General features: G+C 38.4%; 1 protein-coding gene across 4 annotated transcripts in view; it reads right to left on the reverse strand.

The window, feature by feature from the left end:
* LOC146000429 (E3 ubiquitin-protein ligase SHPRH) overlaps positions 1-26,897 on the reverse strand; it is a 101,868-nt gene that overhangs the window by 10,757 nt on the left and 64,214 nt on the right. For all 4 annotated transcript variants that reach the window (XM_083138045.1, XM_083138046.1, XM_083138048.1 and 1 more), the window contains exons 17-22: positions 26,248-26,411; positions 17,607-17,707; positions 12,829-13,029; positions 11,507-11,680; positions 7,005-7,283; positions 2,153-2,260 (exon numbers count right to left, since the gene is read on the reverse strand). In XM_083138045.1, coding sequence (XP_082994171.1) covers positions 2,153-2,260; positions 7,005-7,283; positions 11,507-11,680; positions 12,829-13,029; positions 17,607-17,707; positions 26,248-26,411 — 1,027 coding nt within the window. The remainder of the gene's footprint in view (positions 1-2,152; positions 2,261-7,004; positions 7,284-11,506; positions 11,681-12,828; positions 13,030-17,606; positions 17,708-26,247; positions 26,412-26,897) is intronic.

The raw sequence follows: 26,897 nt of genomic DNA on the forward strand, positions 1-26,897 counted from the left end.
TACACATCAGATTTCCCTAACAATGCTAACAAATCCCTCTGCGACCTCAAAATATTGTTTTGTGTACACACACATAACACACCATCCAAACCCCTCCCCTGCAGCACAACAGATGCTTCTCCCTGAAAATTTTCCCGTTCCTACAAAACTTCCCTTCTTGGAAGATCCCCCGGCGAATTCCTTTTGAATCGAACTTTCACCAGCTAGACTAGAAATTACAGTTCTAATAGCACTTTAGGTAGTTAATTTTCACCAGAAGAAATCATTCCCAGTTTATATTGCATATTTCGCAACGTTTTTCACGTTAAAGTGTAAAATTTGGTATTATTCTGAAAAATTGCTAAATTCGCATTATTTCGAGATTCCAAAACACCAAAAAATTGCCTCCTTAACCTCCTTTAAACCCTTTATTTTGCTTTCGTCAACTTTTCGGTGTTATCCTTAAAACGAAAACTTCACATCCCTAGTCATTTCTAGTAAATAATTACTTTAACACAAGGAACTGTTGTATGAATTGCATGTTGTAAGACCTCGCAACTTTGAGATTATGTATGTTGTGAACAAGGAACAATTAACCACACTGGAACTGATACTGTGAAGTAACCAACTCAGATTTATCGTTCCAATTTCACTGCGTCTGATGAACATGGGGAGTTTGTGAAGCACTTACAAAAAATATCAATGCACAGTTTATAAATTAATAGTGTATAATAATATAGATATAGTTGGAGCAAATTCATCACAAAAATACCACACACGATACAGCAGTAAAGAGGTTACAATTTTACCCAAATGTTCTCAATCTACTCTTCTCTTTCATTATTATATTTGGTTGGTGGAAAAATAATTATAGTTTCTGCTTGAAAGTAGTATATCTCAGATTAAAGTAATATTATCACATCGATAGAAGAATCATTACAATCTATGCATCATTGGTAACAAGAGACAAGTTCATTTATTCCTGTGGTATAGAATTCTGGAATACAGGGAAAGATGAATTATTCAATAGCATTTTCAATCACTGCTTGGTTGTCAAAAACCTTCTCTTTCTGAAAATTGTTGATGTGCTTGAGAAAGTGGCAGTCATTCGGAAATAGGTCTGGTGAGTAAGCTGAGCAAGGTAGCGTTACATAGCCCAGTTCATTCAATTTGTGCAGGATCATTTTCAAGACTTGCAGCAATGTGTTGTCAAGTTGGACAATGAAGGGTGCAGATGTTGGAATTCCTGGTGAATTTTGTCAATTTCTTAGCAATATTTCTTTGTTGTGATGCTTTTGCCAGGATTCAACAAGTTGTAATGGATGGCTCTACTTACAGACTACAAAACGGTAACCATAACACACTATTCTCATCAAATGCCACTATCTGTTCAAGAAATGGATTCTTTTTTCTGCACGCAAGAAGCATAAAGTAGACTTTGCAGTGGTGAAGTATCTGGTGGAATTTATTTACTGACATTTTGGTCTTTGATGGGGTTCACGAAAATGCGACACAATACTTCTGTGGAGTCTAAATAATGCAAAAGTTTCCATTTATTTTGCACCATACTGCATGAAAACTTGATTTTCTGATTACATAAAGCATATTTTAATATTCTGATCTAATTCCTGAATTTTTAAAGCACAATGATGCTTATAAGTGGAATACTTACACACTAACATGTACTAATAAATAATTTAAACAAATTTTAACTGTTACAATTTTTATGCATCATTATTGGTATCTACAAGAATTGGTAGAAGTATTAGTATACAGGTTAGGGACAGATGGAAGGCCTGTGTTGCTGCAGTCATGAACCTTCGAGTTCAAGAAGGCTAGAGAGTTAGTTAGTTAGTTTATTAGTGACAGACTACCATGCGAGAAACCCAGGTTCAATCTCTGGTGGAAGAACTTGGATTTTTTTCCACCTGTTGAAGCGGCTCCGGTGCCCACCCAGCGTCGTATAATGTGGGTACCTGGAGGAAACAATGGGGGGGTAAAGGCAGTCAGAGGCATGGTGCTGATCACATCACCCCCACCTCCGGCCGTGATCAAGAAAGTGTTGGGCCTAACTCCATATGCCCCATACACATTCATGGCATTGTGCAAAGCACAGAGGGGGGGGGGGGGAAATAATGTTCACACTTGTGCACAAAAGATCTAAACTACCTACCTTAAACTGACGGAGTGACTGCTGAAAATTCCTTCCACTCTCCAACAGCACGCAGGAAATGTTATTGTCCTTGCAAGCTTGGCTCACCACCTTCAAAACATTTGCCCACTGAAAAAGAGAAATACAGTGACTATAACCACAAGAGACAGACACAAACATTCTAAAATACTATCATCATTTGAGTCTGCCCACTTGTCAGGCTCCTAGCACCAGAAGCATTCATACGAAGTCGAGCAATAAAAAAATGCGCACAGGGTACATTCTATTACAGTTAGGAATGTGACAAAGAAAATTTCTGATGTAAGAATACTGACCAAATTGAATCGGTGAGACCAAGAAGGGAAAGATTCCACTCGACCTTACTTTTGGGAAATCAAACAAAAACCTCACAGCAACCAAAACTAAAAGCCGGGTGAAGAAACTTTCAATTACAAACTTATTCATCACAACCATAGTAACAATATTCCATAAGTGGTTTGCTTTTCAAACCTTTATTTTAGCTCTGACATATATTCAAAGTATTCAGCCCATTTTGTTCAAAAAATGGAATCTTTCCCTTCTTGGTCTCACCGGTTCAATTAAATACTGATATTCAAACAGATTCCTATATTTAATTTCTCACTCTCTGATCACAGAGGCCATAATGTAAGTCATGTCAAGTTTAACACGGTACAGTGGTGTAATGTTCTGAAAGAATAAAATATAATGTTTAAGAAGTTTTGTTTTCGTGTAATGATTTCAAATCTCGCAGCTTCATTATTACTCATAATTAAGTGGAAAATGTTTCTGCACCAATTTTGCCATGATGAAAATGGCATTGTATGAAGGTGAATCAATAACTATCTGCAATAAGTATGTAGTGCACATAACTACACTCTGTAAAAAAATTAGCATCACTGTATTCTTATTACGGATGTTGACAATTTTGAGTTTCGCATGCATGCATCTTTCCTGCACAACTTGAAATCAATTAATTGAAGCATTGGTCTGGTATCACTGCATAGTGTGGTGTTATTCTTTTGTTGATTTAGTGTTTGGAGTGTCCGCTAGAGGGTGTTGCAATCAGTTACTGCTGCAAGGCTTTGTAATCAATTGTCAGGGATCTGTAAAACGATTGTTAGTAGTGCAACTTGTGACGTGTTTTATGTTGCAACTACATGTTCATTATTGACAGTTTGGATACGTTATCATATTTGTGAAGTGTTCTGGTGGTGCTTAGTGTATTTGAGCATGTTTTCTCGAAAAAAATTGGCAGAAAGTGTGACATTTCACCACGTAAGCAAGGAATGGTTCTTGCTTTGCATATGGATGGTCATTCTCAGAGAGAAATTGGTCGACAACTTGAACTGCATCAATCCACAGTTAGCCGCTGCCTGCTAAAGTAACAAGAACATGGAAAATCATCACTGAGAAATCACTGTGGCAGAAAGAAAAATACATCACCTTGACTGGAGCTTATGATAAAGGACATGGCACTGAAGAACAGAGGAATTTCACGCCATATTGCACATAAACTTCAAAATAAGGTGGGAGTTAATCTTACTCATGCTACTGTAGTATCCCGACTAAAGAAACAGGGTGTTTCTAAACACGTCCCACGTAAAAAACCCAAACTAACTGACGCACATGCAAAAGCTAGACGTGAGTTTGTCACACGTTATGGCACATGGAATGATGCAGATTGGGAACATGTGATATTTTCTGATGAAAATCGATTTAAATTGCTGGGAAATGACAGCTCAGTTAAACTGTGGATGAAGAAGGGAGAAGAACTTGCAAAATCTTATAGTTTAGAAAGTCAAAAGTTTTGTGGCAGTGTTATGATTTGGGCATGTTTCTCTGCAAAAGGATTGGCAGGATGCATATTTGCACATGGACCGTTAAGGCTGATCAATATCTGGAAATCCTGAATCGGAAAGTTCTACAAACTGCAGGAGATCATTTTTCTGGACAGAATTTGGACTACTTTATTTTTCAAGACGATAATGCAACCTATCACCAAGCTCAGGTGGTGAATAACTGGTTTCATGATATGAATATTGAGAGACTTTGGTGGAAGCCCAACTCTCCAGACATGAATCCTATAGAAAACCTGTGGGCTATTATGTGCAAAAAACTTTGTAATCAGACGTACAGGTCAAAAGAGGAACTTGTGACAGCAATTGTACATGTTCGGAATGAAATTCAGGTTGAATATTGTCAAAATCTCATTCATAGCATGCCTCGAAGGTTGGAAGCACTTAGGAAGGCCAGGGGTGGCCACACTAAGTACTAGTCAATGTATTTACTTACTATCATTACAAATTGACATATCATGATGCATTTAAAACCTTTGTTCAATCTTTTTACTTGTAAAAATTGTCTTTGTGCGAAAACGTTCCACAAGCTATATTTGCAATAATTTTGTTATTAGTTCTGTCAAGTGGATTATGTACGTAACTATGATTTAAATAATAAAAATATATTGTACAGATTTAGTGCTTTATATAATTGTTAGGAAAACAAATCGACAAGTCGAATTAAATCAATAAAACAATTGATAATTCACGAGAGAAATGCTGACGACCAAAAATAATGAAGTGATGCTATTTTTTTTTTTACAGAGTGTATATACTGCTTAATGTGCAGATGTTGCAGGGTTAACATGGCTGTGCCACTCTCCATTTGCACCAAAGAAGAAGTGAGTAGTGATCCATGTGCAAATGACATAACACCTCATCAATAGTCACTCATCAGTTTGTCCGAATCATGGCATGGACTTCCTCTACGTAAGTTGTGGATGTGAATGGACATCCTACCCCTCCGTTACCAATTGTTGAACTGTTTGTTTTTTTCTTAATTTCTCAAACCATTCAAACACGCTTTGCAATGGTATGGCACTTTCTTCATATTGTGATGCAAGCCTTTGGTGGGCCAACCTGGGTGCTAGGATGCAGAGGGTCTCAGGATCAAATCCCAGCCTGGATATGGATGCGAGTGTCAACCAATTGTGTGGTTGTCAACAGGCGGTTGTCTTGAACAGCATCCCTGCTTTCACAGAAAACTTTCAACCATCATGCCCCTGTACAATACATCAACTCTGCCAGCCTCGGTGGGGACTGCATGCAGAGAAAGCAGATGTAATATGTAACATTCTTGACAATGAAGGAAAAATGAAAATAATGTGTATAGCAACATGGTGGCACTCCACAAGCAAAGGGGGATACTTTCATCTGCCGTGACTGCAAAAAGGGTAAACAAATGGCTGTCTAATTTAGTTCGTGAGTTGCCTATGGTTATATCTTTGATACAATAGTAGTTCGTAGTAATTTAAGCAACCAATGCAGACTTGACAAGGGCTCGAGCCTGGGTCTCTGTTACTTCAGAAAATAAAGAACTACCATGGTATGTCAGAGACCCAGATTTGAGTCTTGCTCAAACCTGCATTTTAAGCTTAGATTTTTGCAAAGTACATCTGTGGGTGCCAAATCATAAGGTAATACAAAGCTGCAGTGTCACTGATACAGACAATTCTACACAGGTAAAACAGATGAAGAGATCAGGTGAAACCAGGGCTGGCTCGGTAGCTCAGTTGACTGAGGAATGGCAATGTATGCCAGAGACTTGATTTTGAGTCCTGGTAAAGCAGGCATTTTTCACATAAATTTTAAATTTTATGTTGGATTGGTAAAAGTTTCAAATCACAAATTGATTCATTCTTAATTTCTGTTAAATAACCATGTATATCAAAATCAGTTTAGTAAGTATACAAGGATCAGTAAATCTTCTGCTTAATCATATCATTACCAGCAGAGCCACTCTAGGACCATAATAATATTCAGTATAACTCCCAGTTTTCAAGGCAAACTTTCCAAAAATTCAAGGCTACAGGTAGATGTTTTCTCCATTCCAGCCTTACGTATTACCTCCCCCCCACCCCCACCACACACACATAAATATATTAACAATATAAAGGATCTGTGTGATTCTAATCCGATCAAAAAATTCTATTTAAATACATAATTTAAGGTACAGAGTTTACATTTGCCATTTCACATATAGAGGCAGCTCATAAAACCTCTACAAACACAGGTCATAATTGTTGCGGGATATACTAATCTACGAAAAATTGTTAACTGATAAGGATTTCAAACTCAAATTTAACTAATCAACTTCAAGATATCTTGCAATAATTTTTCGTCTGTCTATTATATTGTTCTGCAAAGGACACTAACAAAGTAAAAGGACTGAAATCTGATTTATTTTTCATGCAGCTTTCTTTTCCTTCCTCGATACAAATACAAGCTAAACTGTGAAACACTAGCCTCAGGGCATTTACAAATATGTATAAAATCTATGGTATTAATAAAAGTTGCAATTTTTGATGTCTACGAAGAAAAATTCAAGCAGTATCACCCCACTGCACAGAAAACCCACATGCTGAAAAACAGATTTATTTCACAAAAGGAAATAAAAAGAAAACATAGTACACGAATACTACAGCTTTACGAGTACCAACAGCCAGCCCACTTCGAAACATGGATAGCACACCAAACATCGTACACCGCTCACAGTCTGTACAGCAAGTGTCTGACGTGAATCACTCGACCCCGCCGGTCAGTTGTTGCCAGTTGGCAGTGTTGACCTCACACAATGGCAGAATTTACATGTACTACACACCTTATCTTAACATGGTCATAGCAGAATGCCTGCATAATTACTGGAGCCAATAATTCATGCATAATTCCAGGAATTCAAGGAATTCCTGGTGAGTAGCCACCCTGGTTACAGGTAACACTGGTGTAAGCTTAGTTCCAGATCAAACATTTGGCAGGTACCAGTAAGAGGAGACTGACAAAAGCTTTGCACTTACTGTTGAGAAAACCAGGACCTTCGCATCTGGCTCTTCTTCCTTGATCATGAGGAGAGTCTTCACCACAGCTTCAACCTTCGTGGAATGGCTTCCTCGCACCGAAAACCTATCAGTCTCATTCTCATCAACCTTTGTATTTACAAAGGAAATCTCACCATGCAAAGTAAACTCTCGACAAACTGCACACTTCACGCTGTGACGGCCCACCCTGTTGTACTCCAGCACCAGCATTTCCATGCACTCCAGGCAGAAGCTGTGGCCACATTGGAGAACAGCCCACTGGAAAACCAAAGAGAAACTTCATATTCAGAAACTTCATATGGAAACAAAAATATATTTTGTCAATGCAGCTTGTTAACATTCAATCAGTAATGACATATATCAGCTGTAATGCATCAGAAAGACTGATTCATTGATTTGTTTTATTTTACTTCACTTTTCTGCCACTTTTAGCTAATCACAAAGATGAGGATGAGTGATGTTATGATGAAATTGATGAAGGGGCACTTGCAAAGAACACCCATGGCCAGGATTCCCAACATCACAGCGAGACACAGTTATGGAGGTCAACAGTATCAGAAAGAAATTAACATTACTTGAAGATACCATCTTCAGTTTACAAAAGCTGCAAATACAGCTCTTCTTCTTTTGTTCTTGGCTCACACCAGCTTGAAGCGATTTCTGGCCAAAGGTGCCGAATACTGATTTTGTTACCTTTGTTCTTGTTCCATAGTAATCTGTATTATGACAGATCATAAGTTCTCAAGTTGAAAATGTTGTATATAAAAATAATCACGCTGTACAAATTACAACTTTGCCAGCAATGTGTAAAAAACTACAATGGCAATCACGCTGTATGAATTATAACTTGGACAGCAATGTAAAGAAAAGTCATATTGGCAATCACATTATATAAAATAGAGGAATAGGAGTGTGGAGATATTCTGTGGCTTAGCTGAATGGAAGCCGTGGTTGTAAGTTTTTGCGATGCATGTGAATCGGATTGTGTTCTAATAAATTTCAAGCATGTTTGCATGTAATAATTAATAAAAACCTGAAATTACTAACACCAGACTTGTTTTTGACATTTTGCATGAGTAAGCGTATGTGGTTTAAGCCTGAAAGGTAAAAATTCCAGTAAGGAAGTTTGTCCCCTGCGATTCTCCAGTTGCCAGAAGTGGTACAAGAATAGGTAGGCGGTCACAGTATGTTTATTCATTTTCCTCACAAAATTATATTCTTCATCGTCACTTATTTCGATTTTGTTGACTTTTCTGTTCTTAAGGTATAGTGAGGTTTTGTGATTTGTTTTGGAATTGATTGTTCTGGAGGTTATGAGCATGTTTATATTGCAATGTTATGTTTCCAGGCACATCCATATAGAATACACATAATCGCAGTTTGAGGTTCGGAGATAAGCGTTGATATGAATATTGGAAATGGGATTTTTATGAGTAGTAAATTTTTGTATGTAGTATCATGATCATGTTGCCATAAATGCATTGCAAAAATAAATGATTAATTGACTGGAGCTTCTCCGCATTGGCAGGAAGTTGAGGACACAACTTGTAAAAGTGTGCATTGTAAATACAGCATCACTTAATTCTATACCTAAATTATTAGGCAAATGTACACTTACTTCAATTATATTTCCTGTTTTAAAAGGAATATTAAAAACTTGTAAGCACTAAATTTTTACTACAACATTTCACTGAATGAATCAAAGTTCAATGTTACTGTGTTCTATGAAACTGATACATTGTATTAGATGGGTGCCAATTATATTGCTTCATCATGTACTATATTTACTCCCATTACCCGAATTGTAATTTTTTTTTCAGTTGATGTTACTACCAAGTTTGCACTTTCGTGACAGAAGTTCTATGCTGAGAGTTGTAATTTGCATCACTATGCATTAGTGCATTTCACAACTAAAAATTAGTACAATACTTTTTCCATCTTTTTAACTAATATCAGATAACATTTCAATACAAACAAGATACTGATCTGTGATGTTGATTTGTAATGTAAGGCCATATTTCTTCTGCAAATTTATCACAGACTTGAAAATACGTGATATTAAGTTTTGAACACCTTACAAAGTCACTAAAAAAGTCTGATTTCTTTGGAATCTCTCCCTCTTTTGTATGAGTGGTTCAGGAGTAAAACTTGATAAGCCACAAAAGTTATCCTGATGGTCCTGTGTGTTTCTGACCATCAACGGCTACTGAAAGAACTTCATCCACCATTGTACAGCAAATGAATCCAAAGTTAAGTTAATTTTGAATTGAGTGTGGTTTAGCAACTTTTACTCCTGAGCCCCTCATATATTTTTCCTCAATATACATTCTATCTTCATGGTCTTAACATAGTAAAAAATTATAATTTTTTTTCCAATTGGACATTTTCATGCATTTTAAATTGTTTTCACCTCAGTCCCATGAAATACATAAGAACTAGGTTCCATTATACACTGCTGTTTGTGAAAATTGCAACACCAAGAAGGAAACGTATGATTGAAATGAACTTTATAACACAGATTAGGTACATGCCAATACACAAATGATTAGGGTTACAGACCTGTATATGATCTCTGACCTTGAGAATTCAGTATGGTGTGAAACCCCATGTGCTGCAAACAGAGCCTCTACACGTCGTTGCATGGAATCGAGGAGGGCCTGGATATGTTCCTGAGGAATCTCCCTCAACGAGGTTTGTATGGGAGTCCACAAAGCATCAACAGTGGTTGCTGGAGGACCATGATGAACAAGTTGCCGACCAACCATATCCCGGACATGTTCGATGGGCGACATATCAGGTGAATGTGCAGGCCAGTGAAGCAGTGGTAACTGTCCTTCTTCGAAGACTGCTTGCACATTCCTCGCCACATGTGGCCGGGCATTGACCTGCTGAAATATGGCATGTGGAGTTGCCTCAAGGAGGGGCAGTGCCTCGGGCTCTAAAACCTCCCTGACGTAGCGGTTGCTGTTCAGATTGCCTTCAATACGTAGGAGGGGAGATGGCATGTTGTGTCCAATGGCGCCCCAAACCATCACACTTGGCGTTTGTCCGCTATGCCGCTCAACAATGTAGGTTGCCAGATTCCGTTCACCACGGTAGCACCTAACACCTATGCGGCCATCACTGTAGGACAAGTTTAAGTGGGACTCGTCCGAAAACACTACATTTTGCTACTTAGCATGCCAGCGACTGCATTCACGTGCCCATTGCAGTCTGAGGAGTTTGTGGTTTCTGGACAATGGAAGCCGACGCAATGGCATGCGTGCCACCAGCCCAACCCGCAGCAGGCATCGTCGTACCGTCGACGCAGATAGGTCCACAACCATTGTAGTGCTCCAGCGTCAAGCTAACACTGTGGACGAAGCTGTACGGTCCGTTACAGCCATGCGGACAAGATGGCGGTCATTCCGTGCTGTGGTCACATTGCGTGGTCCAGTACCTGCTCGTTGCTGTGTACGACCCTCTTCTATCCACTGGCTCCACACACGCATCACTGTCGTAGCAGCATGCCCTGTACGAGACGAAATGTCACGGTATGACAAACCCGCTTCCCGGAGACCGCTCATTCTGCCCCGTTCGAACACACTCACATGCTGATATTGCACCCTTTGACGTCGACGAGGCATACCAGCACTTGCTTTCACGTTTCCACTTCGTTTGACGGCTCTTCACTGACTGAGCTTGGCGCAACACTGACCTTTCCGGTCACACAAAAGAGGGCGCTGCTGGGCCTACATGCACGCCATCTCTCTGCAATCCTAATCACTTATTGCTGGTACACTGTTCTACACATCCTCCGAGTTTGGATTCATTTGGGCCATTATTTCTGGGTGTTGCAATTTTCACAAACAGCAGTGTATATATACAACACACAAATGAAGAAACTGATTAATCACAGATTAATTCCATATTCTAGAGCTCAAAGTTCATTTACCAATACACACACATCTACAATTGGCACCTGGTTACAGAAAATGCAAAATCAAATAAAGTGGAACCCCAATTTTACGTTTCCTGCATTTTAAGTACTTTTTAACTTGGTCCCCTGAAAAATGAAAATAGAGGTTCCACTGTAGTAAACCGCAAATCAGTTTAGATGTGGGAGGTTGCAGTGAACATAAAACCACAAAATATACCAAATTTTGCAACACTGTGTGTTTCTTTATTTTATTTGTAAAACATGGTAAGTGACATTTTGGTCATTTCTGAGTTCATAAGAAAACAGGTTATTAGAAGCTATACTGTATATAAATTGTTTTCGTGTAGTGTTTACCAATTTCAGAAGCCTTCACTGAGTCCAATGCAAATTGTATGACATGGCAATTTCACTTGAAAATTGAAGGATGGCACATTTTACTTTGTAACTAAAAAAATAACCAAAATGTCACTTACCATGTTTTACACCATAGCCCTTCATTTACCGACTGACTTATACTCACATGAACACACATATATATTTATAGAAATTGACTAGAGCATACCTTATCATTGAGACTGCGCTGACAAATTGGACAGAGCTCTGGATTCTGGGCTCCCCGTCTTCCGCTGTTTGCTTTCTGAAGATTCTTCAGGTAGAGCAGCTGACCAAGCTTCTTCCTCAGCTCACCCTTCGCTAGGATCTTTTCAGATTGCAGCCTTGATGCATGAGGTTCCAGCTGTGGGGAAGGCAATAACATATTTTGAAGACTATGCAGTGGATAGTAGTAAGAGAAAGAGAGAGAAATGACACACACATGCATGCAACGCAGGAGTGCGAAATTTCTAAATTTCACGTAAGTAATGAACTACAACACTTCTAAATATTTGTATGGATAGAAAATCAGAAAATACACTATCTCTATTCATCTATGGGTGTCAGAAACTATATAGCAACATGTTTGCAAGTGGAATGATGTCACTTAAGATTTCTGCAGAGCTGCCTGTGGCTGACCTTCATTTTCCAGATGTTCCACTCCTGCAGCTAAAAATGTACTTTGGGTTATCGAGCATTTATGATCTACAACAAACAAGCAGAAGGTCTAACCCATTAGCATCTTTTTTCCCCGCAAAAAAAGAGCAGGGATGGGGGTTTGGTTGTGGGGATGGAAGTTCTATGGTATCAAAGAGTGGTCTTTCGATGTTCGTTTCTGCAAATCCATGCATCCAGCTTCCATAGGGGTGATGCTGGAACAGCTTTTCTATTAACCTATTCTGTACGATGGCTACACTGATTTCCTTATACATACACACAGTAGATGCCAAGGGACATAAAAATGTTCGAATTATCCAAAATTACAATTAACAAAAACACCACATCATTAAAGATGGTTTCAAGGAGGAATAAACTTCTGTTTGAATTGACAAGTAATTCAAATTAACCAAGTTCAAATTACAGAATCCACTGAGTATATTTATTATTTTTTTTCTCAATAAGTTAACAATTTTTAATGCAACTTCACACAATTGTGGGAAGCTAGTTTCTTCACATAGTGATATGTGGAAGACAGGAGAACTTCGAGACTTACTTCAAGAAGCTTTGTGTAAAATTTTAATTTTATTATTCTTTGGCTTTTTTTTTGGGGGGGGGGGGTGCCTTGGAAAGACCTGTCATCATTGGGAAGAGAAATGTAGCCAGTCTCACCTTTAAACAGCAACTAGTTTTCATGCAACAATTCTTTTCGTACATGACTGCAATTTGAAAAATGTGCATCGGGAAACCTTCCAGGCAGGAGAGGTTATCATCCGCTCAAGTTAAGCCTTGGTAAACACCTTACCTATAACATACAATTTACATGGAAAGAAATGCCTGCTGCTAGAAACCAACCTCGTGCTGATCAATGATGTAAATAGTTTCCACTTTGCTCTCAAGGTTGGAGCTCAGGTTCTGAAGTGGGTTTCTCTGCTCATATATCTTGCTTGTTCGAGGCTCATCAGGCAGGCGGAGTCTCAACCGGAGCTTCGCCATGTTCACCTCATCAATTGCCGACACCTGGTCATTCAGCTGCCTCCACAGAATTCGAAGATTCTAGAAAACAAACAAAATATTAATATTTATAGACATCCTGATATGATTGATTGATTTGTTTAGTTTATTTTACATCACTTTTCCGCACTTTTGGTTAATTGCAAAGATGAGTATGAGTGATGATATGATATCCAGGCCAAGATTCCAACTCAGTACCCCTGGTGTGTTAACCACTCAGCCATGGAGGTCTGGAAAGAAAGAAAGAAAGAAAGAAAAAAAAAAAATACAGAGCATTAATTTGAACTTGTTCCAAGAAATTGACAAGGATTGAACCTGGTCATTTTTATTCCATGCCAATGCTATTCCACTGAGTTACCAAGCCGATCTCAGGCTTCACCTTTATTTACGTTTATACAGGATGGGTAAACAAATCTGTACTCAGCCCTTGCATTCTGAAACAAAAAGATGATTTGCTTCCCCAATGCCTGTCACAGATTGGATTCTTCTCTTCTCTCTTATAATGAGTCATCTGCATAGAAAATATTGTTGATGTGTTCATGGCATGATAGCATGGCAAAGCATAAAGTAATTCTCTTTTTTTTTCCTTTTTCTGTAACTTGGTTCATCACACTACTGATAAAAAAATACTGTAGAGTCATTCCATGCGAAATCAACACAGCCTTTGACCTGACCATCTCCGATTTTCATGAAATTTGGGGAGTTGAAACTATGCATGGAACTTAGTAAGTATAAAAATTTTTAGTTTCGTGCGTCTTGTAATTGTTAAATTATTCAAGGTCAAAGTTAGCATAAATTGCCCTTTTTGAGCCCGCTTAGCTATACTAAATCTGCGGTAACTCCGCCAGTATTTTGCCTAGGAAGCTCAAATAAAGCTTATTGTGCAGGGAATTGAACAAGCTTTCCAGTGATACATAACAAGCCTACCTTTGGATAAAAATATAATTTTGTCACGTGACCTTGACTTTTGACCTTGAATATCTCAAAACATGTCATCACCAAAAATCGTGAAAAAAATATATTTGGTCCCTCATACCATACTCTAAAACATATCAAAAAATCATTCTGGGACTGCAATGGGATCAGAAGATACAAAATAATATGTGTAACTATGTGACTGATAAAAGCCCCATCACATGCACTATGAAGAGTCAAATGTCCCTTAACACTCCCTACAAAATGTGAAGGAGTTATCCTGGGTATAATTGGTCATGAAAGAAATAGGTTAGGCACAGGGAGATCCCTAGCTGTGTGTGCCAAGTGCAGGTCCAGCATATTGTTGACCACCATATTGAATTCAACGCAAAAATTTCAAAGGAAAGGGGGTGATGTGATATATCAAATGAGGCTAGAATTTCACGAGAAATGAAGTGACGAAGGATTTTCCAACGTATCTTACGCCAGCAAAAAGTTATACACATATCTTTCACTTACGATATATGCACATTAAAATGTTGTCAATGTTCCTGTGAGCACACTCGTTGACGTCTCTCACACTCTCATAGAACATTTGGCAATGTAGCATGTGCAACAACATCGCAAGCAGCAACTATGCCTTCTCTCAGATGGTCAATATCAGGGACTTTTAGTGCATGCACCATTCTCTTCAAATGTTTCTGAAGGTAAAAGTCCTCCTAAGATGTTAGATCTGGGGAATGTGCAGGCCTTTCAATAGATCCCCGTGTGCCATCAATCTACCTAGAAAATTACCATGAAGAAATTGCGAAAATGTCTACATAGTGTGGTCACACTCTGTCCTGTTTCAAAACTCTCGAAAAGTGCCATATCCCGTAAGCAAGGGTGAAAAAACCTGTTCACTTAACAAATCCAAGAAGCCCTCACCATTTAAGGTTCCGTTGTTGAATATGGACCAACCATTTCCGTTCGCCATACATTATACCACATAATTAGCTTACCAGCAACAACAATTCGACTGAGCAAATCACAGGTATTGCATATTATTTTTATTAACTTCACCGTGAACATAAAAATTAGCCTCGTCACTGAAGAATTTTTCATTCCAAAGGAAGTGTCACGTAATTGTTTGAGATACTTTTCCCAATATTCTTCACTATTCAACTATTTGGTGAATGTATCTGATTAAAATCATATGCAATGGTGTGTATACTTCTTTCTCTTCCAAGATGTTAGCGTGATCTCGATGAGTTCCTAACACGTTAGGAGCATTCCAATGCTTTGTTTTTAACACCTCGAAAAGGAGAAAATGGTTACAAGCATGCAGTAATAAATTTTTGCTGGTTAAATATATGTTGGATAAACCTTCGTCACTTCATTTCTCGTGAAATTCTAGCCTCATTTGATATATCACATCACCCCCTTTCCTTTGAAATTTTTGCGTTGAATTCAATATGGTGGTCAACAATATGCTGGACCTGCACTTGGCACACACAGCTAGGGATCTCCCTGTGCCTAACCTATTTCTTTCATGACCAGGATAACTCCTTCACATTTTGTAGGGGGTGTTAAGGGACATTTGACTCTTCATAGTTCATGTAATGGGGCTTTTATCAGTCACATAGTTACACATATTATTTTGTATCTTCTGATCCCATTGCAGTCCCAGAATGATTTTTTGATATGTTTTAGAGTATGGTATGAGGGACCAAATATATTTTTTTTCACGATTTTTGGTGATGACATGGTTTGAGATATTCAAGGTCAAAAGTCAAGGTCACGTGACAAAATTATATTGTTATCCAAAGGTAGGCTTGTTATATATCACTGGAAAGCTTATTCAATTCCCTGTACAATAAGCTTTATTTGAGCTTCCTAGGCAAAATACTGGCGGAGTTACCGCAGATTTAGCATAGCTAAGCGGGCTCAAAAAAGGCAATTTCTGCAAACTTTGACCTTGAATAATTTAACAATTACAAGACGCACGAGACTAAAAATTTTCATAGTTACTAAGTTCTATGCATAGTTTCAACTCCCCAAATTTCATGAAAATCGGAGATGGTCAGGTTAAAAATTGCACATATCTGTGTTGATTTGGCATGGAATGACTCTGTAGTCAACTTTCATTTCACCACCTGTTTGTTCCTCTAATTCCTTTCCCTCCCTTCCTGCCAGTCTGATTATCTGGAAGCTCCTGCCAATGGCAATGTTTTCACCACCAGCTCCAAAGCTGTCACTTGCCAATAACATTCAACATAAAGAAGAAAAACAGCATTGTTTTCAATCTGCAGTCTTGCAAGGCTGTCTTTCTTTCACGATTATGAAATGCAGATACGATGGAAGGGGTATTTGCACTCCACAAGACTTCCAGATCCAACAAGAAATAATGATCCTCCCATTTTGACATCTAAAAATGTGCAAGTTTGATAAAGCTTGGGACTAGATACATGTTCAGTTTAAAGTGGGATCTGAAGAATTCTATGCCTCCACTGCAAAATGAATCCAGAACACTATGATTACAGTATACAAAGATGATCACCCTATGATGTTTAAGTAAGCACCTTCATGTCAAAATACTTTGGCATTACGGTACATTAAACCAAGAAATTCTAACAAGGTGATGTCAGGGCAGAGCAGCTTCAGTTTTTTTTATTCCTCCAATCTCAAGAGTCAGACGTAGATCTTGGAACAATGATCTAACTTTGGATATGACAACTTTAGTTCCATAGAAGACTGAACAATAATCCTTAATCACTAAGGCTGAGCATTCCAGTTTGGGCATAGCTGTTTCTTGATGAGTGTTCCATAGTATCTCTGTATCTCTGATCTAATCATCATTCATCCTCACCATTGTGATTAACCTAAGAGGCAGAAAGTGACATAAAATATGAAAACAAATGGAAACAATGCCAAATACTTAACTGTTAATTTTTTGAAAGAGAGCTGATTTATAGGTTCAAGTTAGTATAAATTAAAATACCTACAAATATGGAGAAACTAGTACTCACTTATCCACAAAACTGTTTTTTTCTTCGTTCTATCGATTTCAGTGGCCAATGTCACCATCCTCGTTGGAACTTGCTGTACTGTTGTTTGGCATGCGTCTTTTGTTTGTAGTTCTCCGGCTCCTGCTAGATGTGCTGTTGTTTACTGTACTTCTGCGTCCATGTCGTCTGCTATTCCCAGCATTAACAGTAAATGTCTGCTATTTCCCGGTGTTAACAGTAAACAACAGCGCACCTAGCGGCAGCTGGAAAACTACAAACAAAAGACGCACACCCAACAACAGTACAGCAAGTTCCAACGAGGATGGTGACAGTGGCCATGAAATTGATAGAACGAAGAAAGAACAGTTTCGCAGATAAGTAAGCACTAGTTTCTCCATATTTATATACTAACGCATCTCTCTTTTTCCAATTATGAATTAAAATACCCAATTAGGAAAATTATGAGTTCCCACATAGCTGAATCGTTAGTCCTCTCATCCTTGGTATGAGGTAGTACTGGGTAGTGAACTCCAATCTCAAAAGCCAGAAAAGACTAGCAATGGGATCTAATGTACTGACCACACTTTACAACAAAAAGCCATTTGGCAACCCTTGGCTCGGGATGGTCTGTACACATAACACTATCAATTCTAAACAAATTTATTATCAAACCAAACCCACGGCAGTGGGAAATATATTTGCAATTAATGCACATACCTTAAATTCCTTTTTCATTGCTTCCAGTAAATTCAGATGGTTTTTGCCATCTTCTACCCACTCCACATCTCCCTTCTTACTTCTTGCAAATGAAATCAGAACTGAAACAAGAAATAATGGAGTAAGAATGACATCTGAGGAAGATAATAATTTATACTAAAGTACAAGAACTATCCAATTAATTCAATCACATCCTCAACTGCATGGCTGTCCATATCAATACCTAATTGTTCATATTGGTGGCACTTGGTATCACCAATTCCAACTAATACACTTCAGAAGTTAAAGGTGTCTCATGCACAAAGTGCTGCATAACACTTCTGCTGTCTAAATATCCTATAAGTTAGGCAAAATGCTGCATCAATATTGTGTGGAAAGAATGGGCTTTATGATTTAATGACAACTATTATTAATATGCTGCTTATCTCGCACGTGAACTAATGAATACCTTGAAATATGGTTCTGGGTGATTGATATAGTACAGTACCAATGGAATACTCTGTGGAGTATCATTTATAAATACAGTATTCTGAAGTACTTTACATTGTTAAATATTCGAATATTGATGTTGAAAAACCAAAAAACAAACCCCATACAGACCAAAACAGTCTAGTCTAGAAAGTTGGGACTTTTACCGAGTTAGCTATGGACAAGGTTTCCTTTATGACAAATTTGAATTGTTTTCAAGATATATCTAACCTTGATAACTATCAAAAAAACGTCATGTTCGAGCCCCTACTGATAAAAAGAATGCATTTTTTAAGTGATGATTTACATTTGCAGACACCCTGTAAATATGATTATACATAAACAAATTCAAGCTTTATATGAATAAGATATGCATAAAAGGAATGAGAGCAACAAGGGCTATTTCCCAGCGGTAACTGTTGTAGTAGGGGAATCCAAGTGCGGTGTGCCTGTCTGCTATCAATGTTCAGCTCATGTGGGAAGTGCATTATGGAATGTGTTTCCTTGATTTTGGTGTCGACAAATGTGGGCGGTGTGATTGACTTGTACTTTTTGTATTTTATGGCTATTGTATTTGAAGTGTTTAGCAAGACCAGTAGTGGGTTGGGATTTTTTTGCATCTGTTAGGTGTTCTTGGATTCTTTCATTGACAGATCTGATGGACCTGCCAATGTAATGTGCCTTGCACTTGATGCAAAAAAAGCCCAACCCACTACTGGTCTTGCTAAACACATCAAATACAATAGCCATAAAATACAAAAGGTACAAGTCAAGCACACCGCCCACATTTGTCGACACCAAAATCAAAGAAACACATGCCTTCCCACATGACCTAAACATCGATAGCAGACATGCACACCTCACTTGGATTCCCCTACCACAACAGTTAGCGCTGGGAAATAGCAGACGACACGGACACAGACGTACAGTTAACAACAGTGCACCTAACAACAGCCAGAGAACTACGAAAAATAGAAGCACGACAAGCAACAGTACAACAAGTTCCAATGAGGATCATGGCAGTGGCCAATGAAATTAATCAAACAAAGAAGAGAAAACAGTTTCGCGGATAAAGTGAGTACAGGAAAACCTCGTTAATACGATATTGGTTAATACGAAGTACCCTTTAATCCGAAGTTCTTCCCATTCCCCAGCCGATAAGATAGGATTTATAATGTATTTCAGTACGGATAAATCGAAATACGGATAATTTTTAATACGAATTTGTTTACAAGACCCTTCCGCAAAACTGGTTTCGCTTAATTTGAAGTAGACACCTGCATAAGTCGACAAGAGAAGATCGAATGTGGAGAGAGCTTGGACATTATTTTAACTTGACCTTGACATGTTTCCTTGTCCTAAGAGCTGCTGACAACTCGAGGAAAGCAGCCCGAAATGCCTGCTGGACATTGACATTCTTTGTCAATGTGCATGGCAGGTCAAGCTCTTTCCCCGCTGAATGCACCACCTTGGAAATATTCACCAGTGCTAGATGAGAAATGCGAGATAAGATTGCAGGAATGTTCCAAAATACAAGATGCGTGGCGCCTGGAAGTCTCACCCATCACTTACATTAAAAACGTGTTCTTTGTGCCCTGTAGAACTTCATAAAAAAAGGGAAACTGTTACAGATAATCAAAGCCGCATAGGCCAACTAAATACCGTCAACCCGCTTAATGCATTGTCATCTAGGTTTCCCACAAAAGTTGACGTCGATCTTACATATGTTGCAACTCCAGTTTCCTGCTTCATACGTTTCCAACTGTGCCGGTCATAAAATTTGCCAAAACAGTGTTTTGTTGTCTGAGTGACTTCTCCCCTTTTTCTATCAGCAAACGGGGAAGGGGGGGGGGGGGTCCATTGCTAATTGTTTCGGCCACGATTATTTTGCTCGTGTGTGCACACGGGCGGGCTCCTTTCCTTTGGCATCTAAAAAATAGCAACCAGTTCTGCATACCTTCTTCAAAACGAATAAAAAAAGCATGATAAGTAAAAGAAAAGTGACCCCTTCCTTCTCCTACAACAGCTCATTATCCGCCACTGGTGTGCATGGTAATGTGATAATTGCAGAATTCAGGTCCCTCTTTCTTGTTTGAATGCAGCTGTCTGGATAGGAAATATTGCCCGTATTATTGTCTGTTGCATGGTAAAAGGTAATGCAAGGATCATTCATTTTTCTTTTTCACACTGCTGATAAAAGTTCGGTCTTCGACAACTGCATTATCTTTAAAATGCCGATGATTTCCCTTCTGCCACCTGCTGCTCTAACTTCCAGCTGCTTTCATTGTGTTTACGCTGCAGCTGGCGCCAGTGTTTAGTCTAGTGTCTGGAAAGCTGTCGCTTGCCGATAACTGCAATGACTCATCCAGTGCGAAGGAATAAGCTTCATTGTTTTGAATCTAGCAAAGCCATATAATCCCCGCTTTTCTTCAGAACCATTAGCGTGCTGCTGTAAAAAAAAAAACGCAATGCTCAATGTAGGAATACGAGATGAAAAGTTTTGAGCTAAGCGGGACTAAATATACAGTTTAAAGTGAGATCCAAACCAGAGTGATTATCGAGTGCGGCACTGTTTAATGTGTCCTAGGATACACATTTGGTGCAAACAGATCGCAACTTGTGTGTTTACTTTTTCAGTGGATTACAATGCAAGTTGAGGAAGAGTTTGAACTGATCCCTGCAAAGGGGGAGGCGAATATGAAGTTATCTGAAGCATACAATACGTAATTTTTTTTTACAATGTGTTTTAGACAGCCGAACAAGAACAAAATTTACAGCCCCATTTTTTTTTTGTTTTGTTTTGTGCCAGGGAAAGGTGTTCTCTCCCAAGAGAATCTTCTCTTACCAGTTAATCCTGTAACGGACAATGTTCTAGTGAACAGACATAACATCCAATATTCATTCTGTCCGATTATCTCCCGTCTCTTGCTCGCCCCAGTGGGACTATTGTCAAGATTCTTCGGAGTTTCACTTGCAATAAACGATTGTTTTCCTTTCGGTAGGTCTCCATGCAAACGGGTTTCTTATGAACTAAAATTGTAAGAATTTCGTGGAAGAGCAACGACTTTGCACAATTAAAAGAGAATACTGTTTTTTAAAAGACTTTTTGCAACAACATGCATCCCGTGCATAACCGGTTGTATAACTAGGCAGGATAAATGGTGTTAACAGTCTCCTTGGAATCTTTGTGTCCGCGTAAGCTCCGTGTTCTCATTTTGTGTAACATTTTTTTACACTTTCTTTAAAACGTACAATATTATTATATAGTACATATAAAGCTTATTTTCTGAGCTACCACCAAGTATAAAACATCCTTTGTGGGGGTAATTTATACTCTACTTTATTTACAACTGAAAACAGGCACCATCTTGAAAAGTTAGGATAACTCGAAGTCGTTTAATACGAAGTCGACATTTTTTGGTTCCTTGAACTTCGTATTAACGAGGTTTTCCTGTACTAGTTTCTCCATATTTGTTATGGAGGTGAGGAGTGGGATGAGAAACTTTATTGGGATTTGTTTTATTTTGAACATCTCTTGTTCAGGCAATGGGGTTTGGTTGCACTCTTGGCTGATATGTAGGCCCTCTTCCATCTTTTGCATACTGAGGAGTTGGTAGATTTGGGTAAGGGGTGGATGATCGCTACCCAGAAGCAGCCACTGAAAGGAATATTGTAATGGTTGGCAATGACAGCAACAGTGAAGTCCAGGTTGTGGGTGATCCTGAGGTTGGGGGCCATTTCTCCAAGGTAAGAGCCACCAAAACATATGCAAAATCTACATATACAGTGGAACCCCAATTTTGCATTCCCGGATTTTATATTTTTCTGTATTATACATTCAATCTGGATGGTCCCAACATAGCAAAAAGTTATAATATTTTCCCAGATTTTACATTCTCTTCATTTTAAGTTTCTCAGCTTGGTCTCTTGAAAAAACATAAAATCAAGGTTCCAATGTGTATGTATATATTGAGAGTACTATGTAATTACTAATTTTGTACTGAAAACAGCCTTGGCATTAAAATTAATACTGCCAAACACAGTGTCTGAGTTTTGTGGGATGTTAATTGCAGTCTGATGTTAGAACATCTATTGACACCATTGATGAAATGCATGTGGAACTAGTGCAGGAGTTGTTGGGAGGTTCTTAATATTCACCATATTCACCTGACATGTCACCTTGCAATTCTGATGTGTTTCAGAAGATTTTCCATGGTCAAAGATTCCTGACAACAGATGCCATTCTATGTGTGATAAGACAACGGTGCTAATGACATTCTACATGCAATAGGGCAACAGTGTTAATGACATTCTACAATCAATAGAGCAATGGTGCTAATGACATTCTAAGTGTAATAGGGCAAGTGCTAATGACAGTGTGCAATAGGACAATGGTGCTAATGACATTCTACATGCAATAGGACAATGGTGCTAATTACATTCTGAGTGTAATAGGGCAATGGTGCTAATGACATTCTATGTGCAATAGGGAAATGGTACTAATGACATTCTACATGCAATAGGGCAACAGTGCTAATGACATTCTACAACCAATAGAGTAATGGTGCTAATTACAATCTTCATGCAATAGGGCTATGGTGCTAATGACATTACACATGCAATAGGGCAATGGTAATAATTACATTCTAAGTGTAATAGGGCAGTAGTGCTAATGACATTCTATGTGCAATAGGGCAACAGTGCTAATAATATTCTATGTGCAATAGGGCAACAGTGTTAATGACATTCTACAATCAATAGAGCAATGGTGCTAATGACATTCTAAGTGTAATAGGGCAAGTGCTAATGACAGTCTGTGCAATAGGACAATGGTGCTAATGACATTCTACATGCAATAGGACAATGGTGCTAATTACATTCTGATTGTAATAGGGCAACGGTGCTAATGACATTCTACATGCAATAGGGAAATGGTGATAATGACATTCTATGTGCAACAGGTAAATGGTGCTAATGACATTCTACATGCAATAGGGCAACAGTGCTAAAGACATTATACAATCAATAGAGCAATGGTGCTAATTACAATCTCCATGCAATAGGGCTATGGTACTAATGACATTCTACATGCAATAGGGCAATGATGCTAATTACATTCGTGTAATAGGGCAAAGGTGCTAATGATATTCTATGTGCAATAGGGCTATGGTGCTAATGACATTCTACAAGCAATAGGGCAACAGTGCTTATGAGAGTGACACATCTGCTAGGGACTTTGCAATGAGTGTAAAACATTACCAGAGACTGTGTGCAATGGCTGTAAATTAGCTCCACTACAATTTGCTTTACAATCAATAACACTGGTCGGCAATGAAAATGGGTGTTTCTTATGTTTTCGAGGGTGCTGAATCTAGAACTCATAGCCAAATTGTTCCACCACCCATCAATTTTGAGGGAGAAGATATTTCTCGATTCGTTGTAATGAGCTCATCATCGAGCAAAATATCAGGCTTTTATAATCTGCTCCAAAGATGGCTCTGTATATAAGTGAATAACTATTGTATTAAATTTTAAAGAAGTGTCTACAGAGATTCTCATAAGGACAAGTATTTAATATAGTATCCAAATTCCTCTTAGAATCTTGTATAAGCAATTACAAGAAAACAGTAAACATAGATTTGTTGAGCAAATGCATTACTTCTTACTGAACTTATTTTCTTATACTTCTATATATTCAATCTATGCAAATTTTGTTTTCTACGTTACCGTGAAAGTATTAAGTGAAGTGAATTCTCTGAAATGTCTCGTACGTGTCCTATCCAACCAAACACCTTCTGCTACATTTGCAGCGAGTTAACACTAACTCTCAAAGGAAACCTTTAACTCCTTTTGTGAGGAAGGCTTATGAACTTTATATTGGCTCCAAGATTGGTGATCAAGACAAAGCATGAGCCCCCAAAATATGTTGCAGTACTTGTTCGAGAACTCTTGTTGGTTGGTTGAACGATACCCATAAAGGAATGTCATTTGCTGTGCCATGGTGTGGCGTGAACCGCGTAATCTAGATTTCTAGCAAATTGAAACGAAATTGGAGTACCCGAACATACCATCTGCTCTCAGACCTATCCCTCACAATAACTTAATGCCAGTGCCAAAGCCTCAGGAGCAATACACCGTGGATTTAGAACTGGAAGATGATGCAAGAGATGCATTTTTGGAATGAGAAAAGAAGAAGATGATGAGTTTCATCCAACCATGACCAACATCCCGCACTTAATTACTCAAGCTGAGTTGAACGACCAAGTTCGAGACTTGGATTTACCCAAAACAAAGGTGCAACTGCTTGGATCCAGACTTCAACAGTGGAACCTTTTGGAAAGTAATGTAAATGTGTCATACTTAAGGAAGAGGGAATCAACGATCGCAAAGTGGTTTTCAATGGAGGGTAACTTAGTGTATACTAACAGTGTTAGAGGATTGATGAAGGAACTTGAGATCGAATATGACTCTGATCAATCGAGACTTTTATAGATTCATCAAAGTTAGTTTGAAGGCTGTTTTACTTCATAATGGGAACAAGTTGCCATCAATACCGATGGCTTATGCATTTCACATGAAAACGACGTATGCAAACTTTGAATGAATGTTTCAGAAAATATGTTACCAAGAACATCAGTGGAACATATGTGCAGACTTAAAAGTTGTTGCAATGCTGACTGGGTTACAAGGGGGTTACACAAATTTTGCTGTTTTATTTGTGAGTGGGACAGCCGAGCAAAGGACAGACATTATACTGTAAAAGAATGGCCATTTCGTGAAGAAAACATTCCAGGAGAGAAAATGTATCACTGCCAGCTTTAGTCGAGAAATAAAAAAAAATTGTTACCACCTCTCCATATCAAGCTCGGCCTGATGAAACTGAGGACTAAAAGTGGTAAAAGTTGTAAGTGCTGAAAGTGTTGGGAAATTGCATCGTTCCGCAAATCAGCCCATAAGAACGAGCACACTAGTGACCTCTTTACATGCCCTTTGAACTACTTAGGGGGCTACCAGCCACATTTCATATTTACCACATCATAAAGCATGGCACATTTCACAGTTTAACGTGGAAAACAGTGTTTGAATTATTGTCGCACTTACAGCGTTTACCAATTTTAGTCTTCAACTGTTTGTGAAGGCAATGGATAAACAGGGACAAGGGTTTCTTTATATAAAAGAAAAGTTACCATGCATAAGTGATGCCAAAAAAAAGGAAGGTATCTTCATTGGTCCACAAGTAAGACAGCTATTACAGGATCCCAATTTCAGACAACCTTTGAATGACACTGAGAGAAGGGCATGGGAAGCTTTTGAAAATGTGTGCAAGAACTTTCTGAAAATTATGTGGAAATAGTGGAAGAACTGATTTCCTCTTACTACAGTTTCGGATGCAACATGTCACTGAAGCTGTATTTCTTGCATTCCCATTTAGATTTTTCCTGGAAAATATGGATGCATTTTCAGAAGAACATGGTGAGAGGTTCTACCAAGATGTGGCCCAAGTGGAAAAACGATACAGTGGGAGATGGAATGGAAACATGTTAGCTGATTACTGTTGGACTCTTATGCGTGAGACCCCAAAGGAACAATACAAGAGACAGAAGACAACAAAATAACATTCTACGAACCTACGTGTGTGGATAAAGCATTTCTGCAGATTGTGAAAATGTTACACTTTTTTACCTTACATTTTGTGCCACTTTTGTGAAGAAATTTAATCTGGACCATTAAGTATGAATATGTAAATTTTTCATGCTATTAAGTGTATGAAATATTTGATATTTTACATGTAAGTCTTGCGTTTAAAATTAAATGCCCTCATGTATGGTGTGTTCATTTATAAAATTAGAGTTTCAAGTCCAAAACGTCTACTTATTTCTTCTTTTTTCTATTTTTAGTACAGTACCATCTATTTGTCATATTCGACTCTCACTGAATGCATTGGAATTTTGTAAATGTTGAAAGTAAAATATTCAGAACTGGTATGTGATGGAGGAAAACGGTTTTCAGATTCTGAATCAGGACCTCGAAATCTATAAGAATCACTTTAAATTTTGACAGGGTGGAAAAAAATTTCCAATTTGCCGACCAGTCTAATTATGGTACAATTGCTGTATATTAAAAAACACTAGCATCAATATAAAATCAAGGTATGCAGGAAGTCAGCATGCACCTTTGAGTATTCGTTCCACTTGACTGTCTGCCCACGAGCCTCTCCGTAGTTCTCCCAGAACTTGTACGTTTGTCACCATCGTGTGCCGCAGCTTCTTGTCCAGGATCCGAAACAACTTCTCCTCATAACTTTCTATTATGTCATGTGCTTTGCAGAGACGGCACCTAGAAACAAAGAACTTTAATTATTTGTTCTAGAGGCAAACATATTTGCACAATAAAGACTTTCAAAATAACTTCCATGTCAAGTAGATCGTACCAAAAGAAAATATTAATTAATTATATAACTACCAGCAAACTATAAAATGTTCCCTTCTCTATATTTTACTAAGGGCCTTTCCAATGACATAGTGGTAACATCACTCTTGTAATTAAGAGGTGCTGGGTTCAATACCTTGTGGCTCGGATCCTACTTTAAATTGTAAGTCCAGTCCTGATTAGCCTATATGTGCACAAAATGGAATTAAGACAACAATTCAATTCAACCACATTAATAAGACTCAAGAAATTAAAAGTATCTTTTCTGTATGCAGAGGATTATACTACCGTGCGTCCATTTCGATCTGCAGCCGAGAGATCGGGAGAAGCGTGGCGGACGGCGCTGATGGAGAAGCCGACATTTGCGGCCTGTAATGCCCGCTTATTTTTATA

Source organism: Lepisma saccharinum, chromosome 16 (genome assembly GCF_977018435.1).
Source record: "Lepisma saccharinum chromosome 16, izLepSacc3.1, whole genome shotgun sequence".
NCBI classification, from domain to species: domain Eukaryota; kingdom Metazoa; phylum Arthropoda; class Insecta; order Zygentoma; family Lepismatidae; genus Lepisma; species Lepisma saccharinum.